Source organism: Mustela nivalis (assembly GCF_964662115.1).
Source record: "Mustela nivalis genome assembly, chromosome: 3".
Classification (NCBI taxonomy): Eukaryota; Metazoa; Chordata; class Mammalia; order Carnivora; family Mustelidae; genus Mustela; species Mustela nivalis.
Window position 1 is genome coordinate 175,601,232 of NC_139022.1, and position 23,309 is coordinate 175,624,540.

Sequence of the window (23,309 nt, forward strand, 5' to 3'; positions counted from 1 at the left end):
CTCAGCCCCAAAGATCCTTGGAGAACAGATTTTGCTGCTTTGCAATGAAGGGTAAGTAACCAATCCAGACTGTTGAATACTTTGCAAAGAGTAAGATACCAATAGATTTGAGATGTTTCTACATTCCTGCCTCCCACGTACATATTTTAGGCCAGGGCCGCTGGATGTTAAGAGAGAAAGAAAAGCATTATCTCTTTGACTCTTGCTTTTAATTCTATCAAACCGAAGAAGTTTAGTGTCTGAGCTTGCCCTTGCACATTCTCCCTAGGCCGCTATTTCCTAGGACAGCAATACTGAGGACCACTCCGTCTGCTCCAGTGAGGGAGGCATGGAGGGGCAGGCCTGTCCTCACCATCATGGGAACACAGCAGTAATATGCAGACATCAACAGGGATAGCAGACCTCTCCAGATGAGAACGTGACGGCTGCGATATCGGTGTCCACCTTGACCATGATGCTTGGGCTCGTGCCAACATTTCTAGGGGGACGTTAGTGGTGGACACTGTCTGCTCTCAGGTGCATCCCTTGAGATGGGACTGCCTGACAGCAGAGTGGCTGTTGGTCCAAGATGCTTAATGGGATCCTTCAACAGTCAGTGTGCAGACAGCCCTGGTCCTAGAGACTTCGATTATTTTCTGCCTTAAGCACCGGGAATTAATGAAGCCTTAGCTTTCTGAAATGCCTCTTTAATTCATGATGCCCAGGAGTCCAGGCTGACTATTTCTGGCTCCTCTGCACTTGGGCAGCTTGGCCATGAGCTTCCTGGTCCTCAGCCCTGTCCTGGCGAAGCTCTGATGAGCCTCGCTCTGAGAAGCAAGATGGGGAAGTGGCAGGTCTTTTCATGTCATCTGGGGTTTGTGTCTGGCCTGTGGACGGTGCCTCCTAATCAGCTCTGAGCATCACACAAAGCTTTCCTACATATTCTCTTCAGAACACAGAGTTTTAACAGTCTCAGTCATCCTTTCTCAGCCAGCTCCACTGTAGGTGATGAAGACCCATTCTTCCAGTGTGACCCATAAAGCAACCCCGTTTCCGGCCTCTTCCTAAACGAAATATCAAGTTAGAGAGGTACCCCGGCAAAGGGCCGTCCGACGGCAGGGCTCCTCTCCTACTGGGAGGCCTGCATCAGCCTTCGAAGGATGTAAGGTCCGCCTCCCCTTTCCCACTTGGGGCAGAAACGATGCTCATCACAGGACCAGCTGCGTGTGGATGCGCTGTCTCCCCAAGATGCTCCCTTAAACATCGAGGCTCCAAGCCAGGTGGGCAGTCTTGTCTCCTCCCTGGTGGAAGAAGGAGGCCCACCACCCTTCCAGAATGCAGGAGAATGGTGTCCAAGCCTTTATGCTCTGCCTCCCAGACAGGTACCTGTCCATCTGGCCATAGACATCTAGACACAGCCCTGCGGAGGCACTGCTATCCTGCCCCATTAGACATCTGTTCACTTTACAGAACAGCTGACTGCTCTAGCAGAAGCAGGCCTTGAAGAAATAACAACATAATATTTGGTTTACATTTGGCTGCATTGAGGCGTTTATAAATGAAAGGAGAATACTCTGAAGTAGCGTTCTTGACATCCATTGGTCGGCGGTGATAGAAACATGATGTTCCAGCCCCGCTTTCTTCAAGGAAAAGGGGAAGATGTTCAAAAGAAATAAATAAAGCCAGCGCCGGGAAAGTGGTCTACTTCCAGCAGATCCTCGGCTGGAGCACAGCTGACTGTGTTCATGAGGTCCTGGCCCTCAGGTGAGGCCCTGGGAGGACCAGGACACGGTTTGGCTGACTTAGCATGCCACTTATTTTCTTCTGACACTTCTGGTACTGAAATGACCCCAAACAAAGGGGCACCTGGGGAGCTCCGTCAGTTACACGGCTGCCTTTCACTCAGGTCCTGATCCTGGCCTCCTGCGATCCAGTCCCACACTGGGCTCCCTTCTCGGTGGGGACCCTGCTTTTCCCTCTCTCTCTGCCTCTCCCCTGCTTGTGCTCTCTCTCTCTCACTCTCTCTGTCAAGCAAATAAATAAAATCTTAAAAAAAAAAGAAAAGAAAGAAATGACCCAAAACAGCTGGAGGAGGAAGCCCCTCTGACCGTGTTTGGTGCCCTCTGCCCTCAGTCCATAGTGTGGAAGGTACTCCTGACCCTGGGAAGCGTCCTTTGAGGAAGGTACAAGAAGTTTCTGCCTCGGTGCGCTTCCACTCTGAGCTGGACGGCCAGCGGGGAGAGTCTGCCCGCCGCCGGTAGCCCGCGAGTGTCCCCAGATTGCATGTGACAGAGGCCATACCCGGCGGCCTTGCTGAGGGAGAAGCTGGGACGCTGATGGTTCGGGGAGAAAGCGAGCAGAAGGTGGGAGGGAAGTCACTGCCAGGAAGAGCTCCAGACGCCAGGAAGTCAAGGGGGGAGAAGCTTCAGTTCTGAGCCCTGGGGGTGCTGGAGGGGATTCTGAGCCCATGAAGGAGAGGCTGTAGGGCCAGATGGAAACAACCTGCTGCTGGTGATGGTTAAGATGGTGACAGCCTCTGGAATGCCCCCTGAATTCAACCCCTTCCTGCCAGGCCAGCCCCTCCCTCTGCCCTGCAGCCTAGGTGACACCCAAATCCCAAGACTGAGGCCACAGACAGGCCGGGGGCTGGGGACAAGCATGGGAACCACCTCTTCCAATGCTGGGGACCTGGGGACGCTGAAGTGGGGAAGGAGGTGCTCTCAGACCCTGGCTTCAAGTAGGGAGAGGGGCAGACGAGCCAGAAGGGCACTGTGGGAAGGGCTTTTGCCTCTGGCCCCAGCCTGGAGGCAGCGGCAAGGGGGTAACTGCAGTCAAGGAGGAGCTCGCAAGGGCCTTGGGACCTGAAGAGGCGGCTCCGAAGGGAGCAGTGAGCAGGGTGTCTGTACGGACCTGCTTCTCCAGGGACCCCCAGGTACAAGGGAGGACCGCGGACAGGCAGAGAGGGCCAGGGGCTATCACCCCGACCAGGGACGGCCAGGATGGGTCCCGAGGAGAGGCTGTGGCTCCAGCAGCGGATCTGTCTCCCTGCAGAGAGGCCTCCTGCCCGGCAGGCACAGGCAGACAAGGCCAGGGTCCCAAGCTGAACCCGAGCTAAGAGCTGCCCACAGTGGGGTGCGGGACCCGTGTTCACACATGGGGAAAAGCAGGCCGCGGGCCCTCCCCAGGAGCGCAGGAGGCCGGAGGGACCGGCGACCACAGACTGACACTTGCTACAGCTTTTAAAGTTACGATTTGTTTGGCAATCTTGGACTTCATGGTAGCCCAAGGACTCCCCAAATCTCATCGTTGGTGAAACTAGTCAGGGTTGAGTCAGTGCTTTGAGAATGAGGTCAAGTAACAGCCCAGAGGCAGATATAGGGGTTCGCACTGTCCTAGGGAGGGGCTGTAGCTTCTAGAAGTTACTTCTGCCCTGCGACGGCCACCCCTCCTTCCCTGTAGGTACCACTAACTTGCTTCCAAGGAGACAAGCTTCCAAGACTGAAAATACACTGGCCAGTGGTGTTTGGCGGCAGACTTGAAGGCCTCCAGCCAGGGGCAATGCCAGGCACAGTACTCCAGACCCTCCTCCTGAAAGCCACCATCCCCCTGCACAACTCTTCCTTAGGGATCCAGATCCCTGGGCTTCAGTGCCATTTCCGGCTTCCACTGAAGCCCGGGGTTCTCGTACCGTGGCTTTCTGGCTCTGGTAAGAAGCAAAGTGAAAGTCGTTTTCTGTATTTAACAAGCATTTTGAGCCCTATTACTCAGGGCTCCCTACTAGTTCTTCACGTTGGACTGCAGTGGACAGTACATGTGTGTGTGGTGTGAACCACGAAGGTCATGTGGTGCTCACCAGAGATCCTGCCACCAACCCTCATAAATGGAACACTCTGGGGTGTCTACCATTCAGGACGGCCTAGCAATAGCTTGGGGAAGTGGCAATGTTTTAGGTAAATAACTAGCATAGAACCAGTCAAAATCGGAACAATCTTAACACACTAACAACCAACCTGCTGCTTTTGTTGAATTTGTGTCTGATGGTCTCACACAGTGCTGTCACCGTAGCGCGTCCTGCAGGTGTGGGGCTCGTGCATTACAGCAATGTTGCGAGGAACCCTAAGGCAGATAGTAGAAAAGAAAAGAGGAATCACTCATGTCTCTTTCACTGTGATCGGGCAAAGGTGCATCTTTATAGGATGAGGCCACTTTTGAACTAGTTGTTTTGTTTCTTGTTTAAAGTGAAAAAATCAGGTTAAAATTTTGTGAATAAAAATGACATTTTTAGTTAATAATATTCACTTTTTTTCTGGTCCAACCAGTTTGCACTGTACCTGGAGAAACTCTACTTTGAGCAAACCTGTACTTTTTAAATATTTGATGTAAATGTGAAAATATTTAATGAAGTATTGTAACTCAGCATTGTATATATAACTAGCTACTGTATGTATGTGTGTATATATATATATACACATACATGGTATAGCTGTATAACTTAGAGTATATATATAACATATGTGCTATATACACAGTATAGTAGTATAACTTTATGACTCTGGAGTGTTACTGGGAAAATGTTCCTATTTTGGTGACTACCATACTTAGAGTGAATTTTTATAGGCTTCAGCTTTTCACATCAAAGGGCTATATGCGAAGCCGGCTGATGTAGGAGCCTGCGAACTCTTGGGTTATGAATCACCCAGTGTCTTCAGGGCTTGACATCTCCAGAAAGAGCCAAGTGGGGTAATAGTGTAGGAACGGTTCTCAGGTGTGCATTCCATTCTTTGCAGAGCCAAACCTTTGAAAATGAAATTATTATTTTATGAATGAGATTATTATGTGTTCACAAATGAAATTTGTAAATGAAAATATTCATAGGTATTTTCAAATGTATTTCAAATATGTTTCAAAAATATTTTCAAATGTGTCTCAGAAATATTACTCATAAATATGATATTCATGAAATATATGATGAATGACAATATTTATTCATAAGTGAAATTATTATTTATTCAAATTGAAATTTTATTTGCTTTTTAAATACAGAACTCTTAAGCCTGAGTTATATTTTGCCTGCCAGCTTGAACTGGAATTTCTTACGGTATTACAGTCTACACTTAGTGTGTGATAAAGTGTCTCCAGATCCCCCAATAACACACTTGTAATTCAGTCCATGGGATAAATACTTCTGAGCTTTGACAATAAAGCAAAGCTTTCAGTAATTTTAGTCCAAGGATGGTCAATATCAGAAACGTAATTACTAAAATTTGCAATGGTGCACACATTAAAATCATACTGTTTGCAATGGTGCACAGATTAAACTCATACTGAATGTTCTTCAAGGAACATGTAAAAAAAATTTTTTTTAATTCAATGTTTATGGCTAAAACTTCCTAAGTTTCAAGAGAAACTCAGCTAAACTTTGAAACTCACAGTTAAAAAATTAAGAAAATGCTGTGTTCTTGGGTGCAAGTAGATGACCCTTTGGAGACCAGTAGTGTTTGTGGTTCATGATCAAGTCATGGTGAACTGTACGACCGTGTATTACTGGGGCTTTGATCAGCACTAAATATCCGATAATCAAAAAAAAAAAAGGGGGGGGGTGAGAGAGAGAGAGAAGAAGAGAATGAAAGGAAGGAAAGAGAAAAGAAGAAGAAAGAAAGAAGTTGGAATTTGGAGATTGCCCTACATGGCCTCAATGCTTCACCCCCCCCGCCCCCCGTCCCAGGCCCTCCCCCCACCCTTGGCTCACTCCACCCCCTCCTCCTCAACCCTGCAATGCAGGGTGAGAGCTCCCGGCCCTGGACACCTCGCCAGCACTTAGGTCGGGCCTTTTGATGCTGCCTCTGGTGTAGGTCACGGTGTAGGTGTGCTGTCTCTGGTGTAGGTCACGGTTTTAATTTGCACCTCCCTGTGACTGAAGAGGTTAAGCATCTTCCCACCTGCTTCTCTGTCTCCCAGGTAGCTTCTTTAGTCCGTGTCTCTTTGAATCTTACGCTTATGGAAAAGCCCCGCCTCAGCTCCCGCTCCCAAATGCCGCTCCGACTCTCCACATCCCGTACTTCGTCCCTTCTGATCCTCATTTCCTCTTCTCCCAACTCCCTGCCTGCCCCGCAGCCCCTCCCCGGCCCGCACGCGGCTCTCCACATTGCTGCCCCAGAGCGATGGGGTCCTCCTGTCGTCCTGCAGCAGCCACGTGGGCACCTTCTTGCTCTGCTCCTCCCCTGTCCCTCTCATCTCGCCCCCAACGCCCCACTCCCTCTTCTCACTTTATTTTCACCCACACCGGCCTAACTGGTGAGCCTCCTCGCTCCTCCAAACCTCTGGTCCTACAGGTATCACTTGTGCCCAGGCTGTTTCTCCCTGAATCATACAAAAACTGCCCTCTCTGAGCAGACTCGCGGGGCCCTCTGTCCTTTTAAATTCCCATAATGCAAATATCAGGTTGTATTTTCATGGTACACCGGTCCCCATGCCGGCCCACAGATCTCCTGAGGACGAAACTGTATTTTGCCTTTGATCACCTCGTGTCATGCAGAGCCTGCACGGTGGGCCGCAGGCAGCTTCAGGGACCACAGACTGAGTGACCTGTCCCTGCCATTCTCCCTCGGGCCCCAGGCCTCAGGGGATGTATATTTAACCTGTGAAACACCTCCCTGCTCCCCTGCCCCTGCCAGTCTGCAGAGGGGCTCAAGAACTCCTTGAGCGGCCTTGAACCCCGAATTCTACCAACTAAGACAATAAAGCCATGTCGAAGACGCTGTCCTAGGGATACAGGGGCAGCCGCAGGCCTGCGTGGGGCTCTCCAGGGTCCCGCCTGCCTTGTTACCCCATGTCTCCCTCCTGATTTACACACCCTGGCTTCACTCTCCTCACAATCTGGGCTCCATGGCCCTTCTCTGTGTTCTCTTTTTTAAAATTAAGAAATAAACAATACATAAAGCTACAAAGTACAACATCACCCCCAGTATAACTAGTGGTATTACAGCATCCCCAGTATAACTAGTCACATCACATAACCCCCCAGTATAACTAGTCCGATCAGAAAAAGTAGATTTGATACATTTGCTTCAGATTTCTCAAACCAGCAGGAAGAATTGCCCATCGCATAGCACTGCTGTCACCTAGACTCCTGCCTCAGACCCTCATCCTCGAAGATAATCACAGTCACGGGCTTAACGTGGGTGCAGCCCACATCTTCCTACGTCTCTTCCACCCGCGCTCCCCGCAGACAGTACGTTTGCTTCGCTTCCTCTCAAACCGCTAGCACTGAACAATTCTCCTGCGCTTCCTCTCAAACCGCTAGCACTGTACTATTCTCCTGCGAACCACTCTGCCACTTGCTTCCTCCCTTCACCCGAAGGGTAACCAGGTCTGGCGGTTCTTTGTCTCACGGGTCACTGTGAAGCAAACCTCTGATCAGCTTTTGTGGAGAACGTGTCCGAAATCATCCCCATCACAGAAGTATGGAGAGCGCTTTTCTGTAACACCCACCAGCCAGGCATCGACCTCTTAACTGATCTTGTGTTTTTTGGTTCTTGGCCTTCTGTTATATTTTCTAGGATTGACTTGATTTACCCTCTACCTCTTCTACCACATATTTGTTTTCCAATTTCCTAGATGCACTGTTCTCGGGTAATTTTGTTTTCATGGCATCCTATTGCTGTATGGGTACGATAAACTCAGGTCCTTAAAACATGGAGGTGTGATGGACATCCAATGGACTGCATGTATTTACAGGAGGATTTGGTGCAGGCAGATGGAAACCATCCCACTAGCAAGATAATGAGCATCGATCCCAAGTGCTTCCTCTGGCCCTTCTGTAAGCTGCCCCCTTGCCCCCCGCCCGCAGGCAAACACTCACCTTCCACAGCTGTCTGTGCTCTCTTCTGTCTCGCTTCTTTCGGCCGGCATGGCGCTCTGAGATGCTGTCACTTTGTTACTGCCGCTGTGTCCCTCTCACGGCGTGGTCCACTGTATGGACACAAACAGCAGACGGTTAGTCACTCACCGGCTAAAGGACAGCGGGATTGTTTCCGGTTTGGGGCTGTTGCGAATAAAGCTGCTATGCACGTTCATGTAAAAGTCTTTAATTAGATACATGCTTTCGCTTCTCCTGGGTAACTAATTACCTAGGAGTGACATATTTGCGTCGGATAGCAAGGGTGTGTTTCACTTTCAAGACACCGCCAGAATGCTTTCACCACGGCGCTTCCCGCTGCAGGGTGCGTGTCTCAGAGCCTCTGCGTCCTCGCCAAGCCTCTGCTGCTCATTTTCTTCAACGGAAGTTATTCCGAGAGGTAGGTAGATAGCGGTGTCTCCCGCAGTTTGACTGGCGCTTCCCTCATGACCAAACATGGCAAGCATCTGCCTGAGCTTACTTGCTGTGTGTGTGTATTCTGTGGGGAAGGATCTGTTCGAATCTTTTGTCCATTAAAAAGATTGTTTTAAAATTTTTGTTGGAATTTGAGAGTTTCTTATGTATTTGGAGGCAATTTGTCCGTCTTACGAGGGGTCTGTTCCTGCACATTGCGGAGTCCTGTTCTGGGACACATGATGCTCTGTCCACGCACCGACTGATGCCCAAGCTCCTCTATTTTTTTCTAAAATATTTCCCTTTTGCTTCGGGAGTGATGTTTCTCCAGGGGCCTATGCTTTCCTTTCATGACGTAGACTTCAGTACCTGGTGGTCCTTGGTCTTCAGTCCCGTATTTGAAAAGGCTCCAGGAAAGCTGGGTAGAAACCTGTACCCGAGGAGACCCTGCCTCTCCGGGCCCTGGTGCGACATGAGGCAGAAGGGGACCAGCTCCTACCCCGGTGGCTCCCCACGAACCCAGTGTGGGGAATGTTTCTTTCTGGAATGCCAACTTTGGTTCTCCTCAAATAGCTCATTTTTATTGATGAGAGGACCCGGCTCCCACTGTGTGTTTCCCAGAAGTGGGTGTGTACATAGCTTCTGGGTTTTTTGTGCTGTTGGTGGGGTTCTTGAGTGGAGGGGGGTGCTTTTGTCTGCTCTGACGAAGTCCAGTTGCTTTCACCTTGGTGTGAGCGGCACCTCCCTCTTCCGTCAGCCCTGGCATTAGGACCTGCCATTTCCCCAGGGCACACTGCGGGCCGCTGTCGCCACGGCCCCCTCCCCACCTGATCAGCGCCAGCCCTGTGCTCTTCAGTTCCCTCACAGTGATTCCAGCCGGTTGGGATCAGGAGAGGGAGTTCATCATAATGAATTGGGGACTTTTAAGTATACTTCTAAAAAACATAAAAATCATTCCTAATGTGGCTTTTTTTTTTTTAAGAAAATACCTTTCTAAATCACTGTAGAAAATGTAAAAAAGAAAAGAAGTTGCAAACAAATAATAAAAACAGAAAATATGATAAAAGGCATCTCAGTATAGCAGTTAGTGGGAGAATTCGAGCCAACATATTCAATGGCAAAGTCTGCTTATCATGTTGTTAAAGATAACCACACAAATGACATCTGAAGGCTTGGAAGGGCCAGGAAATGCTGGATGAAAAATTTGCCAATAAGAGCAGCAGAGTGGTAGTTCCCACATGAGAGCCGGATCCCAGGCAAGCAGCATTCAGCAGAAAAGCACCTTACGCTGTTAGCAGGGAGAGACAGAAAGTTTTGCAGAATGCCCGCATCAAACACAAAGCACTGGGTGTTACACACAACTGAGGAATTACTGAACACTACTGATGAAACTAATGATGTACTCTATGTAGGCTAATTGGATTTAAATTTTTTTAAAAAACCACAAAGCAAAAACTCTTAGAAATATAAGAAAAATCTGACATGGAAGAAAAACAAGGTTGCAAAGAATTTTAACAATATGATCAATATTCCTGAATGAACAAACCACAGAACAAACAGCATCAACTAAAGAGAACAGCTTTGTTATTGCTATAAAAGGCTCGAGGCTGCAAAAGGAAACCTTAGAATCTGCAAAGGAGAGACTTGATAGCAAACAATCTCAACCACATCCACAAGTGTGAAAAAGAACAAAGGCTTTCAATGAAATCTCCCAAATGGCTGAAAAGAAAAAAAAAAGTGCACCATTTCCAATAAACATTTCCTAGAAATACTGAGATCCAAGTAAATCTAGGAAGTATAGCCGGAGACCATTTAGGATCCTAATTCTAAGAAAATGTGGTTGGTGTCACTTCGCAAACACACAGGCTTCAAGGCTGAAAACAGCGCTGGGAAAGCAGCTGAACAAGGCACTCGCCTAAGCAGTCAGGATCCCAACGACAAGATCCCCTACCAGAACAGGGACCGCGAGAGAGAAGCAGACGCGGAGTCGGGAGATACAGGGGAAATCACCGTAACACAAATTAGTTGAGAGTAAAACAAGATAAACAGAGACTGACTAATGAAGAAAACCATCCACCAGATCAGTGTCCAAGTGGACGAGTCCCCAGGTCCTGCCCCCTCACACCTGCTCGCAAGCCCTCCTCCTCATTTCTGATCTACGTGGTACCTGTGCAAATCTCAAAGAAAGCCCACAGATTTTTTAAGCAAATAAATGATCCCATTGGCTAAAGTAGAAACAGGCCAATAAGTGTGCAAGAAAATAGAAGAATGCTCCAAATAGTAATCTCAAAGGAAAGCATTCCTGTTAAAATCACAAGTGAATCCTGATAATCCCTGCTTTTATTCAGTATTGTCTTCAAATGTCCTGCTACTGTAAGAAGCAGACAACAAAAGCAACAGCTTCAAATACTCCCAAACAAGAACGTGACATGTCTGCAAACGACATGACTGCAAAGCAAGGGAACTGGGAGTAACCAAAGAAAATCGCTGGAACTCATAAAATACTTCCAGCAGCATGGCTGGATGGGGCAAATATGTTACCGTTGATAGCTCTGAAGTCTCCTAGCTACAGAATGTGTCTGGGGATGCTCACGATGAACAAAACATCCAACACCTGGGAATGACCTTCCCGCAAGTGCACAGGTTCACACGGAAACTGTCCGTGGCACAGCTCTGCCGAGGTCTGGGAGTACATGACGCTGCGAAATTGTTAACATTAGTGGAAAGCAGCTTTCAGGGCTCAAGATGCTGTTCCCGTCTGAACTTCTAAAGTGCAGCCGTGTGGATACACTGGAGTCATACTGAAGACAAAATGACTAGACTTTATATATATAATTTTATTAATCTTCTTGTTGAAATTAACACAGTAATTGATGACAGCTTAGTAAGTTACAGTTTTTAGGAAATGGAGGGCAGGGAACCAAGAGAGAACAGGGAACCTTCCTATTAATCGTGGACCCAGTGCGGGCTGGTGAAACCAGGAAGGACGCATCAGATCCTGAGTGAAGGCAGAGGTCCAGTGCCCCGGGCAGCTCACATGAAGAAGGAACTCACAGAAGCTTCCCAGCTCTCAGACCAGCATCCCCCTCCCGCCCCGGGCACCTTCTGGAACCCGGCGGCCCCGATTGATCCTGATGTGCTCAGCATTTTGTGAATACTTATTGCTTCATGTTTTCAAGTAATTGGAAAATGGTCAGAAAAAGGAATGGTGTTCTTTTAATAACAAAGTTTCTCTTCAAAAAATGTGCCCTTTCCAGTGAGAATGAAGCACAGGGGGGCATTGGGCAAGTTTTCTGTGAATTCTGAAGCCACAAGAGACTCTCATAATCACGAACCCTGAGAACACGGCCTCTACGTAAAACCTCGTGAGGACACCGACCCTGGTTGGGAAGGGCAGCCAGGAGAGGGTGCAGGGCCGGCCCTCTGGGTGCTCGGGACGCCCACTCCCACAACCAGCGAGAAGCATCGGCGGGCCAGAGTGAAGAGCCCGCTCCTTTCCCGGCTCCCACGGTTTTCTGCTCCGCGGAGATGGCCACCCCGGCACCGCTGTCCCAGGCCTGGAGGACACCACCGCCGGACCATCAGAGCTTCACAGAGTGTCTTCTAGGAGGTTTCTTTCTGGCAATGCGCAGTAAATATCATCACTGCCATTTATCTTCATGGGCCTTTCAAGTACATCTAGAGTAAGAAATTCTGTTTTAAGGTACCGTCTTGTAATATTGAGGGCACTTTAAAAAGAGTGCCTTAGAACATCCTCATTCTACCCAGAAGGGAAAAAAATAATCTTAGACCACAGACTACTGGCAATCAGGCCCTGGCAATCAGCATAAGGAGGAACATAATCACGGGGCCTCTAAGAAGTCTTTTGAGTGGAGGACAGAGCGGCCTACCCCTTAGGAGCACATCTGGGACCGTGCCCTGCAGTGTAGTCAGCTGGGGTGCAGGCTGTAGAAAGTGCCAGATGTTTTTCTTTGTTCAGGCATCATCCAGGTCTCCTGTGTCTCTTTCTTTGCCCCAAGTTCCCTGCCCAACAGCACGCACAGTGAGGGCCCAGGCATTTCCCTGGGTCTGTGGCCCTCCATGGGTGCCCCAGCCTCTCTGACCCAGTGGGGTGAGAGGAACCGGAGAGGCAGTCCTGCCTTTATCAGGGGAGGGAGCAACGTCACCTTTGGCCTTGAACTGATGGCTGGAATGAGTTGTATGAGGGGCAGTCCACAGAGGCCACCAGATAGGGCTTGTCATTCTGGTCTTGTGCACACTTAGCTGTATATAGTCAACAGGAGGCTCCGAAAGCAGAGAAATGGTCCGCTGTGATGACTCGGAGTTCCGGATTCTCCACCAGTATGCAGCCCAGTCTGTCAACCTGTGCTTCGGTCTGATTAGTCTGTTATTAGGTAGCTTATAGACTCATAGGGAAAAATTCCTACAGCAAATCTTGAAAAAAGATCCAGTAAAAGGAAAAAGACAGAGACATAATTCATTTATATAATCATGAAATGCTTCAAGTCAAAGATCATTCCACGGACAATGGACTTAAAACAAAAATGGGATTATAATTTTTCTGAATTTTGGATAATCTTCAAATTTCTCAAGATACCACCTAAAATAAGACAAAAAAGGAACAGTAAGAAAAAGAAATAATTTCGCTGCTTAAACATTTAGATGCTGACAAAATGGACAACACTTCATTATGCATTATGGAGATTTTTAGGAGTAACACTAAAAACTGTGGCATTTCAGATATGTAGTTTGATTTTGTCTCTATAATGAATAACTAAATATATTTTATTCTAAAGCATGATTCATAGGAAGAAATCCATTTAATTCACTCGGGAGGAGTGTCTCGAAGGTCTTCTTTTGGACGTTTTCTGGTTTCTGCAGTTCCCAGGAGAGCTACGGCTGCAGACCCCCCGTCTGTGGAACAGTCACCTGGTTGCATGCCAGGGGGCTGTCAGACAAATCTGGAAGATGCAGCACAGCCCAGCATTCAGAACAAACACGCATTTTCCGCTTTGATATAAATGCCAAGTCCCCCCATTTGTTTTGGGGTAGAGGCCAGCTGGGGAGGGAAGCAGCTATGTGGATGGAGTGAACACTTACAGTGACCCCACAAGATGGAGAAATAGCCAGAAACAAGGAGTTCCCGTCAGCACAAAAGAGAAACAGACGAAGCATCATGATGGGAAGCGACTATGAGCTCATATGGCAGAAATGCATCATGAAGGCAACCTGACAGAGAACTGACAGAATTTGTTGGTTTCTGCCATGTTTCACCCTGCGGCTGGCAGACCCAAGGGGGAACTGCAGCCCTTCAGACGGCCATGGGTGCCTCCGTGCACTGCCCTGTCCTGAGTGAGCCTCCAGAGAACCCACTGCTGTCCTGCGTCCCCGGGGAGGCCACGCGCTGTCCTGCGCCCTTGGGGGGACCGCGCGCTCTGAAGCTGGGATGCAGGCCTCGGGAGCAAGCATCACTTCCTACGTGGGGCTGTTCTCTTCCAGACTGTGAGGAGCCCGGACACCGGACACCCCCGTCGAGGTGGCTGCGGCACCAGCAGCACGGAGCGGATTGGCAAGTGCCATACTCAGCTCCTCTCTGCTCACAGCAAGTCCTCGAAGGCTGGCCCTAGTGTTCCCCCTGCGTAACCCACCCAGATTCCTAGGCTAAGAACTTGATGCCTGAGGGGGCGGCGCTAGGAGGCGGAGCCTCTGGGAGGGGACTGGGTCATGGGGTGAAGCCTTCAGGAATGGGATCTGTGTCCTGATCCCCCAGAGCTCCATGGCCCTTCATCGCTGAGGGCAGTGCGGGAGGACCGGACTGTACAGCCAGCAGGGGCCGTTACCGGAGCTCCAGCACACTGGCCCCGACCTCAGACCTCTGCCCGCCACCCCCCATCTACAGTGTTTATGTTACAGCCCCCAGAAGGCACTCAGCCTGTGGGCACCCCTGGACCACAAGCAGGTTTCTCGGACGCCAGGCACCCGCCCGGAAGCCAGTGACACCTTCAGACCAGCAAGACCAGGCCGGTGATGCCCACACGCGCCTCTGGGACGGTCAGAAGCAGCACGGGGCAGCACAGCTGGCTCCTTATGATGTCAGAGCGAGCCTGTATCAGATCGAAGTGTTGTCACCCGATGCAGAGATTTGCCAAATACATTCGATTCATTTCATAGACACCATTCTATCGGAATAAAACTTACTTTGCTAAAATGATTTAACTACTTTTCTCATTCATGTACATCATGACGTTTGTGGATCCAGCTCGAGAAATCATATCTCAAAATTTATAAATATGTGTATGTATATTATACACACACACACACTTTTAATAGGGCAGGCAGCATATTTTTCTCACGTGTTGTTCCATCCCTAGAATCAAAGCTGTCACTTATGTGACACTGACCAGAGCTGGATATGGATTTTTTTTGTCTTGATTTTATCACTGTGGAGCCCGAACTGAGGTTGAAACTAAGGCAACCCGTCACTGAAGGCTGCCTGTGTCATCACATGCGGTTTAGGCTGAATCGGACAGAGATCTTCGAATTCTTCTTCAAAGCACCAGTGGTCTTTCCGGCCCATGAGCAAGTTCAGTGCCCCGTGCCCCTCTCCTGCGGGTCCCGTTCCTTCCATGCACTCCCAGACCCGAAGCTCTGCTGTGAGAACAAGGACGTCCTTCCCAGACTCGTTCTGGTGGGTCTTCATCGGTTTAGGTCATGACGCCGTCTGTCATTGTGTCCCAAAGACACATGGACTTCAGTTTTCTAAATGAGATTACACACAATTTTTTATTTCAACAGAGCCCCTCCTCCAAGGCCGTCCCCGAAGGCTGGCCTCACCTGCAAGACCCTGGTGTGGACAAGCACACACCTGGGCTCAGATGACCCCTTGGCCAGGCACCGCAGGAGCGCTTCCAAGCCAGGGAAGCTTCCTTATGTGAGCACGCGGCTCGAGGCTGGCAGTGGAGAGAACAGTCCAAAGACATTCCTCTTTCCCGTTCCTTGACATTTTGCCCTCAAACCACTGTATCTGTTAGCGACTTGGCACAGCTGACCCAATGTTTCTGACCTAGAGCTTCATTGTCAGTGTAATTCTCTACGAATTTAAACATTTCACATCTGATTATGGAAATAAACTGAGTGTAATAAAACATTAGTTTGAGAACATCATAAAACACCAAACAGAGGGCTAGGAATAGCCCCATGGATTGTTTTCTGTAATCAGCTGGGTTTGCGGGATTAGCTAAAAAAAAAAAGATAGCTTTTCCATTGTCCTCAGCTGGTAAATCAACATTTCTGAACATACTTCCACTAAGCTGAATTCATTAAATTTCCGGCAATTAATATTGGTTTTGCAGTGACATCAGTATAAATAGCAAAAGAATGAAAAAGAATCCTTTCAACTCGTGAAGATTTCAGCAAAGAATACCTTTGGGTTTTTATTAACAGAGACGTTCATTCGGAAAATGAAATTATTTATTTCTATTTCCTGTTCAAATGATAGAATTTGAGTATTTCCCATTAGAAATTTGAATATCTCCTACTCACATGTCAAGAGAGACCTTCCCATGGTCATTTGAGGAAGCGTCTTTACCACCGACTCAGCTCTTGTTCAGTCTTCCTGTGATCCAACTTCTTAGCTACCAGTACTGTCTCATTTCTCCATTACTAGAAACCAGCCAACATCTGCTTCCTACTCTCTCATGGAACTAATGCCCCAGAGTAGCTCGTTCCTCAGAGGCGATGTGAGCAATGGGAAGGCGGCCGTGGTGGGGGCCTGGCTGGGGAGGAGGAGGGAAGGGTGGGGGGAAGGGAGGAATGGGGCAGGGGGTCCCCAGGAGCACAGGACTGCTGCGCTGGACCCAGACTCACTGCTATTGCTGCCACTGCTTTTTCTCCAAAAGGCTTGGTTCCCACCTGGGCAGACGCGCCTGCAGCAGCATGAGCTCTGGGGCCAGGCTGGCGTGGCGTCTTCTGGCAGGAGGAAACGCAGGGCTCCAGAACTCACACGCGTTGCCTCTATCTTTCCTTACAGCCCAGCGGATTCTGGGTGGCTCAGAGGCCGGTGTCTTGGCTTCCTGCGGCTTCTGCAACAAAGGCCCCCAAAGGCTAGGGGGCTTCCAAAGAGGCAGGGATTTATTCTCTCCCAGTTCCGGAGGTCAGAGGCCTGACCATGCTGCCTCCTAAGCTCTCAGCGAGGCTCCTTCTCTGCCTCTCTCAGCTGCTGCAGCCGCAAGGGTGTGTGGGGACATCACCCCGGTCTTCCTCCACACTTAACATGGCTGTCTTTGTGTGTGTGTCTGCACGTGTGTGTCTTCTTGTCCTGTGTGCACGTGTGCAATTTCCCTAAGAAAGTCACCAGTCCTGCTGGGTCAGAGGCTTGCTTACTCTAGTGTGACATCCCCAACTAATGACATCTGTGATGGCGATGACCCCTATTGCCAAATAAGGTCACATTCACAGGGTCAAGACTGCAACATCTTCTTTGGGGGGCGGGGGGAGAATGCAATTCAACCCATCATAGCAAATCATTTCGTTTCCTGTCACCTCTGATGCTGTAACCTGTTTCCGAGCCTTTCTTGGTGTGAGCTTTCCTTACCTCTGTCCCCCTCCGCAGCTCCGGAATAGGGACAGGTCCCAGCTCTCAGATCCCCCACTGTCTGGAGCACAGTGGGGCACCTCAACGCATGGAGCGCTGGAGGGTTCTTCTCCTGTGATCTCAATAATCTCGGGCTTTCGGCATAAGGTTTACAAAACCTAGCTAAGGAGACCTTCCAGCTCTGCCCGTTCTCCGCAGTGTCTCTGATAATAATCTTCTGCATCTTTAAATACATGGTGAGCCCAGAAAGAAACCTAGGAATTCTGACTCTGAAAAGTCTGTCTGCATCCCACGATGCCATGACATCAGTCTGTCCTTCTGGGGGCTTCTCTCTGCCCCATTTCAAGAGATGGCGGGTGCCGTGGAGTCAGACGACGCTGTGTCTGTGTCTGCCTCCGAGAGTATGGGCGGCATCGAAGAGCTTCACGAAATGTGTTTGGGGCAATGCAGCCAGGGAAGGGGGGCAGGGCCCTTTCTAGCTCAGGGGACACAAACGATCCCCGTGGGCACTGATGTGAGCCGCCTGCCCAGTTTCCATCATCGCCATGGCCTCAGGGGGCAGCCCGAGACCTCTCCCGTCCGAAAAGCTGGGACTTTGTTCCCTGAACCTCAGTCCCTTCATGCGTGGGACTGGGAGGGGCGCTACCCTAGGTCGCTTCCCCTTTGACAGCCTTGGATTGGTTTTTATGAGTTTGTACGGGTCCCTGAGATCACAGGCTGTTTGGAGGGTCTGACACAGGCCGGGGCCCCTCGCCTTGGGAAACAATGTGATTTTGACGGCGCGCACAGCCTGGGAGTCCGGACAGAGACTGCAGGTCTGCAGGGGTGTGGGGCGCTCATGTGTAGGGGCTGCGTGAGGGTCCAGCCGGGCTTCTTCCACACATGGCGTGCGCCTCCGGGCCCAGCTGTGGGCGCTTGGCATCCTGCAGACGGCGTGCTCCTGGCCAGACCACGAGTCCCTTGCCCGAAGCTTTACTGGACCATGGGCTCCAGCGACAAACGTCTGGAGGGGCTCAGACTCCGGTGCAGCCAATGATAACATTGATGTGCACCCGGTGGTTCTTAGAGCGGGTTCTTCTCTGGACGTCTGTGTGGTTGTGGACTCGATTAGCGAACGCGCGGTGTACCCCGTGAGCTGGCAGTTCCAACCAATGTGAACATTTCGAGAACGGAACCTGAGAATGGTTATAGTAAGGCCAGAGCACAGGGCCAGCATGCGGAACGTGTCAGCGGACTTACTGGTGATAACCCGAGAATGGTTATAGTAAGGCCAGAGCACAGGGCCAGCATGCGGAACGTGTCAGCGGACTTACTGGTGATAACCCGAGAATGGTTATAGTAAGGCCAGAGCACAGGGCCAGCATGCGGAGCGTGTCGGCGGACTTACTGGTGATGCTGCCAGGCCCGGGTGAAGAGGATGCAGACGGTGAAGAAGGCGAAGGCCCCGCCCTGGACGGACCAGCTGGCCAGGCCGTAGCCGCACCACTCTACCACCTCCCCGAAGTAGTTGGCTGCTGTCACGTACTCAAACAAGCCTCCTGCAAGGAAACACAGGCAAGGGGTGCATTTCCTACAGATGACGCCCGGGAAAGCCCTGACCGACGAGACAGCCGTGGGCGCTTACTTAGAAAGCACCAGCTCAGCCCTGGGAAACACGACTGCTCCAGAATTGCAGTCAACAAAACACACCCAGCGGTACTAGTTCTACCACTTCGTCTGCCGATTTCTGGGAGTAACTATGTACCATTCATCTGAATATAAAATGCTACAATTGTTGTGTACTTTACTATGTCACTTGACTCATCAGTGAATCCCACAGATGGAACCCAGGTAGGGACAGAGACCACAGAGTAACAGTGAAGCACTAGCTTAATCAGACGGACCTGCACAGAGGCCTGGACCCAAACTGGAGGAAAGTAGTAATTTTCAAGGGCAGATTCATTCATTCAGTCATCCATTTTCATAGATCCTTCAAGTCCACACGACAGGTGAGGCCCAGCTCTAGGCACTGGGAGTGCACCGTGGACAACATGTCCCCTTCCGGAACACTAAATCCCGATGCAGCCCCACGAGGAAAGCACGGAGCCCAGCACATGGTGGGGAGTGCTGTGGAGCAGAGCATGTGGGAGGGGCCCAGAAGTCGGGCTGTGGGCGGAGGGAAGGCTGGTCGTGGCCGTGGCGGGCTGTGGGCGGAGGGAAGGCTGGTCGTGGCCGTGGCTGGAAGGGGCCTCGCTGGCAGGGGAGGTTGGGGGTTGGAGGTTGGGGTCTCCAGGCAGCAAAGGCTCTGAGGCTGGGGAGTAGAGGGGCATGCTCCAAGGACCACCTTAGAGCCACGGTTTAAACAACCTGAGATTTGTAGGCTTTTTCCCGTCCTTTGCTTGTCATGTTGTGTTCTCCCCTTGTAGGGTTCCCAGGAAGATAAGGATTCCAATCTAAGCCCGGCCATGTGATTTCCCGTTCCACTGATGTTTTCGTTCTACCCACTGAGTCTTAAAGTTTTTGTTTTAGTTTGAGAATCTCCCTTGCTTTCTATCTTGTATCTATTTAGTTCTTTCTATGATATGTTACTCTTTTTTTTTTTATAATTTCATCCCTTTTAATTATTTAAACAACTAGATATTCACTTCGTGATCTGTTTCTATTAACTCTAAGATCTAAAATTTCCCAAGTTTAATTAGCTCTCACTCAAGGCACCATATGTCCTCATGGGTTTTGTGGCTCTTATTCTGTGGCGTGTGGCCTGCCAGGCTCTCAGAGGCTAGAGCTGAAGACAGGTCTCTTTGGGGATCTGGGTTTGTGCGGGCTGGATGCAGGAGGGCACCCCCTCCCTAGGACCACACGGATCCTAACTCCTGACTTGAGGTTTTTGGACTGTCCACAGTTGGCAAACATTTCAGCTACAAAGCTGAGGGCATGAGGGCAGCTAGCGGTTACGGACTCTTATGTATTGGGTCCTGGACTCAAGCATTCACCCAGCCTTTGCTCTCTGATGATTGACTTCATTTCTGGACATCACACAGATGCATCTTAAAAGATAAAAACAACAACATGTACCCAACATTTTAAACTGTTTTCAGACAGAGGACCAGTCGTCTATTCCTGCTATGGCCAGAAATGAGGTATTGGGCACCCCTGGTAAACCAGAAGATGTTCCTCGTATTCTCTTTCCAAACAGATACAACTAGTTTCCTTTTTGCTTAATAGCCACTCGGTTAGCCAGAATCAGCTCTTCTGTCATTCTAAAAAAACAATAACCACAGTGATTGCTATCTTAATCGTGACTCACATCGAAAATTTGTGGCTGTGACTAGATATTAGTTATTGGATCGGATAAAACTGAAAGAGCAAGGCGTCCTGCAGAGAGCCCGGCATCTAGTCTCCCGTTGTCAGTACATACCCCTCGGTATCTTATACCCAGTCTCCCCTGGTCTCCGGAGATTCCTCAGGATGTGGTCTGAATGGATGTTTACCAGCATGCCTATCAACCACAGGCAGAACCCTACAGAAAAGGCGATACAGAGCAGCATTAAGTCCATAAACCAGGAAACCCCCAGGCCCAAGCCGGAATGAACGGGATGACCCCAATCCGTCCTATTATCGTTACTAGGGAGCAGGTCGCCACAACTGATAGTGAAGGTCATTGTAATAAATATAATGCTTCCCTCAGAGACCTAAGTGCTGCACTCAGGTCTGCAAAAGAGGGCTTTGTTTTTCTAATAATACCAGTAAATCAGCTAGTCTGCTCTAAATGTTCTGACAGGATAACTGGTGTGCTCGGAAGTAGGACTTAAGACTCGGCCCAGGCTCCTTTCCAGGAAGCGCTAAACCAAGAACCAAACAGCCACGGGACTCTCTGAAACTCAGAAGAAACTTCCTCATCACCAGGAGCCTCGAGGGGGTGTATTTTTTTTTTTTACACTCTTGCATATATTTTTGACTACTGATGTTTTATTTTCTTTTTTCCTCAGAACTTATAAGGCTTTAGTTAGAACACAAAAATAATAAAGATTTTAAAAAATCAAAAACTTCACAAGACCTAATAGCTTCTGCAAGTTAGCATAATCAGGAAACTCTAATGGCCTTGTTGGAAGGTGACCCAGTCGGACTTCTTCTTATTTTCCGTTAGGAACAGCAGGAGCTTAATGACGGTCTTAGATTACAGGGTTAGTGACGGAGCTCCTCAGTTTCCCTCTGTCGTCTGCTCTGCCGGAACCTGTTGCTACTCTGAGGTCTGCTTTAGGAACAGGTATTCATGCTTTCTGGGCCAAGTCAGGGGTGATGTGCGTCATCTGCTGCTGCTGGGGCCACGTGCCTCTCCCTCTGGCGCTCGGCCTCCTGCCACGAGGTCGTGGACCAGCACCACCTCCTCTCTCTCAAGGAGCATGGGCTTTCTAACCAGGAACTGCGGGGACAGGAAAACCCAGGTTCTGATGAGAACAACGGAGTGCATCCTTAGGGGGACACTCACCTACTAGAAATCGGGGATCTGTGACCCAGTCGTCGGCATAAACGGCGTACTGGCTCAGGTATCTGCTTTGCAAGTAGCCATTGTAGCCACAGAACATGAAGGCCAAAGCAAATGTGTACAAGGGCATGGGCTTTCCGCCTCGGATCAGGAACGGGAAAATCAAGGACCTGAGGAAACATGAAACGGAAACACATTTACATAAAACATAGACCAGTGATAAGGAATCTCATTTCTGCCATTCTATTTCAAGTCTTGGGGTTTTAATCTTGTTTCCTTGTTCAGAAATCATTCTCAGTAATGCTCGTACTGATATACTCTGTTCAAAGCAGAATTTGTAGATAAAGAGTTAACCACGTTTCAGTAATGTTCACAACAGTGCATAAACTCAGGACTCTGATTGTATCAAACGTGAGACACACATGGAGAGAAAACTAAAGGCTTCCAGAGGCTCTCAATATTATCCTCCCTCGCTCTCGTCCGCGCAACATGACGTGGGGGACACCGCATGCCGCCCGTCAGCACGGCAGCTGTGCTGGCTGAGCACTCAACACCCCACTTGTGGTACCTGGAGACACCCGCACAGGAAACCCCATGACACATGCAGAACAGAGCACAAGATGGACTGAGTGTGGGGAAGCCATCTGCTCGCGGTCACAGAGCTCGTGCGTGGCTGAGCTTTCATATAAAACCGGGTATCTCAAGGCTCACCTTCTTCTGCTCCACCACACCAGTGAAAGTTTAGGGGGAGAAAACAGAAAAGAAAGTGGATCTTATGGAGAAAAAAGGACGCGACATCGTACTCTGAATCTCCTCTGTAGAATCAGTACCTAATACGCGGAGAGAGGGCTATCGCTACGCAGCCTATGGACCTTAAGGGGATAGTAAGGAATCACCATCTAAAAACTTCATGTCAATAAATGTGTCCCTCTGGACAACACGAACCAAAGCCTTAAGACACAGCTGACCAAAACTGACCCACAAGGAAATCGACAACTCGAACAGCCCTCTACGAATGAAAGCGACTAAAGTGACTTTTAACATTCTATAGGAGCTGCAACTGGAGTTGGGGGAGGGGACGAGCTGCACAGAGGCATAGGGACATTTTCGGGGACGCAACTGTTCTGTATCTTGATTGTGGTGGCGATTATATGCTGTAGGCAACCATCGACACTGACCAAACCACATTCTTAATAATGAGTGCATTTCATCCTCCGTAGGTTATATCTTAAAACAGGGAAAATATAAAAGCTTGTATTTGTTTCCATTCTGGCCATCTACCCAAGGGCAAAACCAGAACTGATCTTAGCAGCAGTAGTGACAGCCTAACGCTGGCTACAGGTCCTCAAGGCATTCTCTTGTGACAGGCTCACTCAGGTCGTGGGAAGAACATTCTTGCAATCAAAAGCAGTCTTCAAGGTTCTCTCTTATCCAGGCCAACTCCCCCAGAGCGGACTTCATGTGGGTTTAGGGCAAAGCACCAGCTGAATGTAAGCATGTGTCCGGCCCCGATGTGTGTCATCAGTGAGGTTAGCTGCTTGCCTGGAAACCAGTGTGGAAACCTGTTCTCTCTCAAAGACAACAAGGAATTGCAGCCATTTCTGCTTCGCGGAAGCACGGCTCATGCCTGAGCAGAGCTGGGACAGTGAGCGGGCATCTGGGATACAGGCCCACTGTGCACGTCCGTACCACAAGAGGCGGATCTGGGTGACTGGGTAACTGTGTCTTGGACCAGTGGGGGAGCCTTTAGAAACAAGCAGAAATTCTGACTCGCTGCGATCCAGCATCGTGGTGATGGTGTTCGTTCCCCACCCCCATCCTGCTCCTTGGCAGGAGAGTCAGGAGCAAACAATCAGTTCTCACTCTCTCCCTGAGCGTCAGCTCAAGGGACGATTCTTTCGGCAGGGGAAAGCAGAGAAGGGCCAGAGGATGAGGAATTGAGAGAAAACCTCCCTGGGAGT

At 49.6% G+C, this 23,309-nt stretch overlaps 1 protein-coding gene across 5 annotated transcripts in view; it reads right to left on the reverse strand.

The window, feature by feature from the left end:
* The window catches only part of SRD5A1 (steroid 5 alpha-reductase 1), a 58,526-nt gene that overhangs the window by 24,925 nt on the left and 10,292 nt on the right, over positions 1-23,309 (reverse strand). For 3 of the 5 annotated variants that reach the window (XR_014309874.1, XR_014309875.1, XR_014309876.1), the window contains exons 2-5: positions 21,352-21,518; positions 20,281-20,382; positions 18,271-18,421; positions 3,990-4,095 (exon numbers count right to left, since the gene is read on the reverse strand). Coding sequence is in view for 1 of the 5 variants with exons in the window: in XM_082724135.1 (XP_082580261.1) it covers positions 12,824-12,890; positions 18,271-18,421; positions 20,281-20,382; positions 21,352-21,518 (487 nt within the window). In the remaining 4 variants the exon portion in view is untranslated. Of the gene's footprint in view, positions 1-3,989; positions 4,096-6,252; positions 7,377-7,840; positions 7,951-11,107; positions 12,891-18,270; positions 18,422-20,280; positions 20,383-21,351; positions 21,519-23,309 lie in introns of those variants that run through there. The other 2 variants (XR_014309877.1, XM_082724135.1) reach the window with 2 other exon arrangements.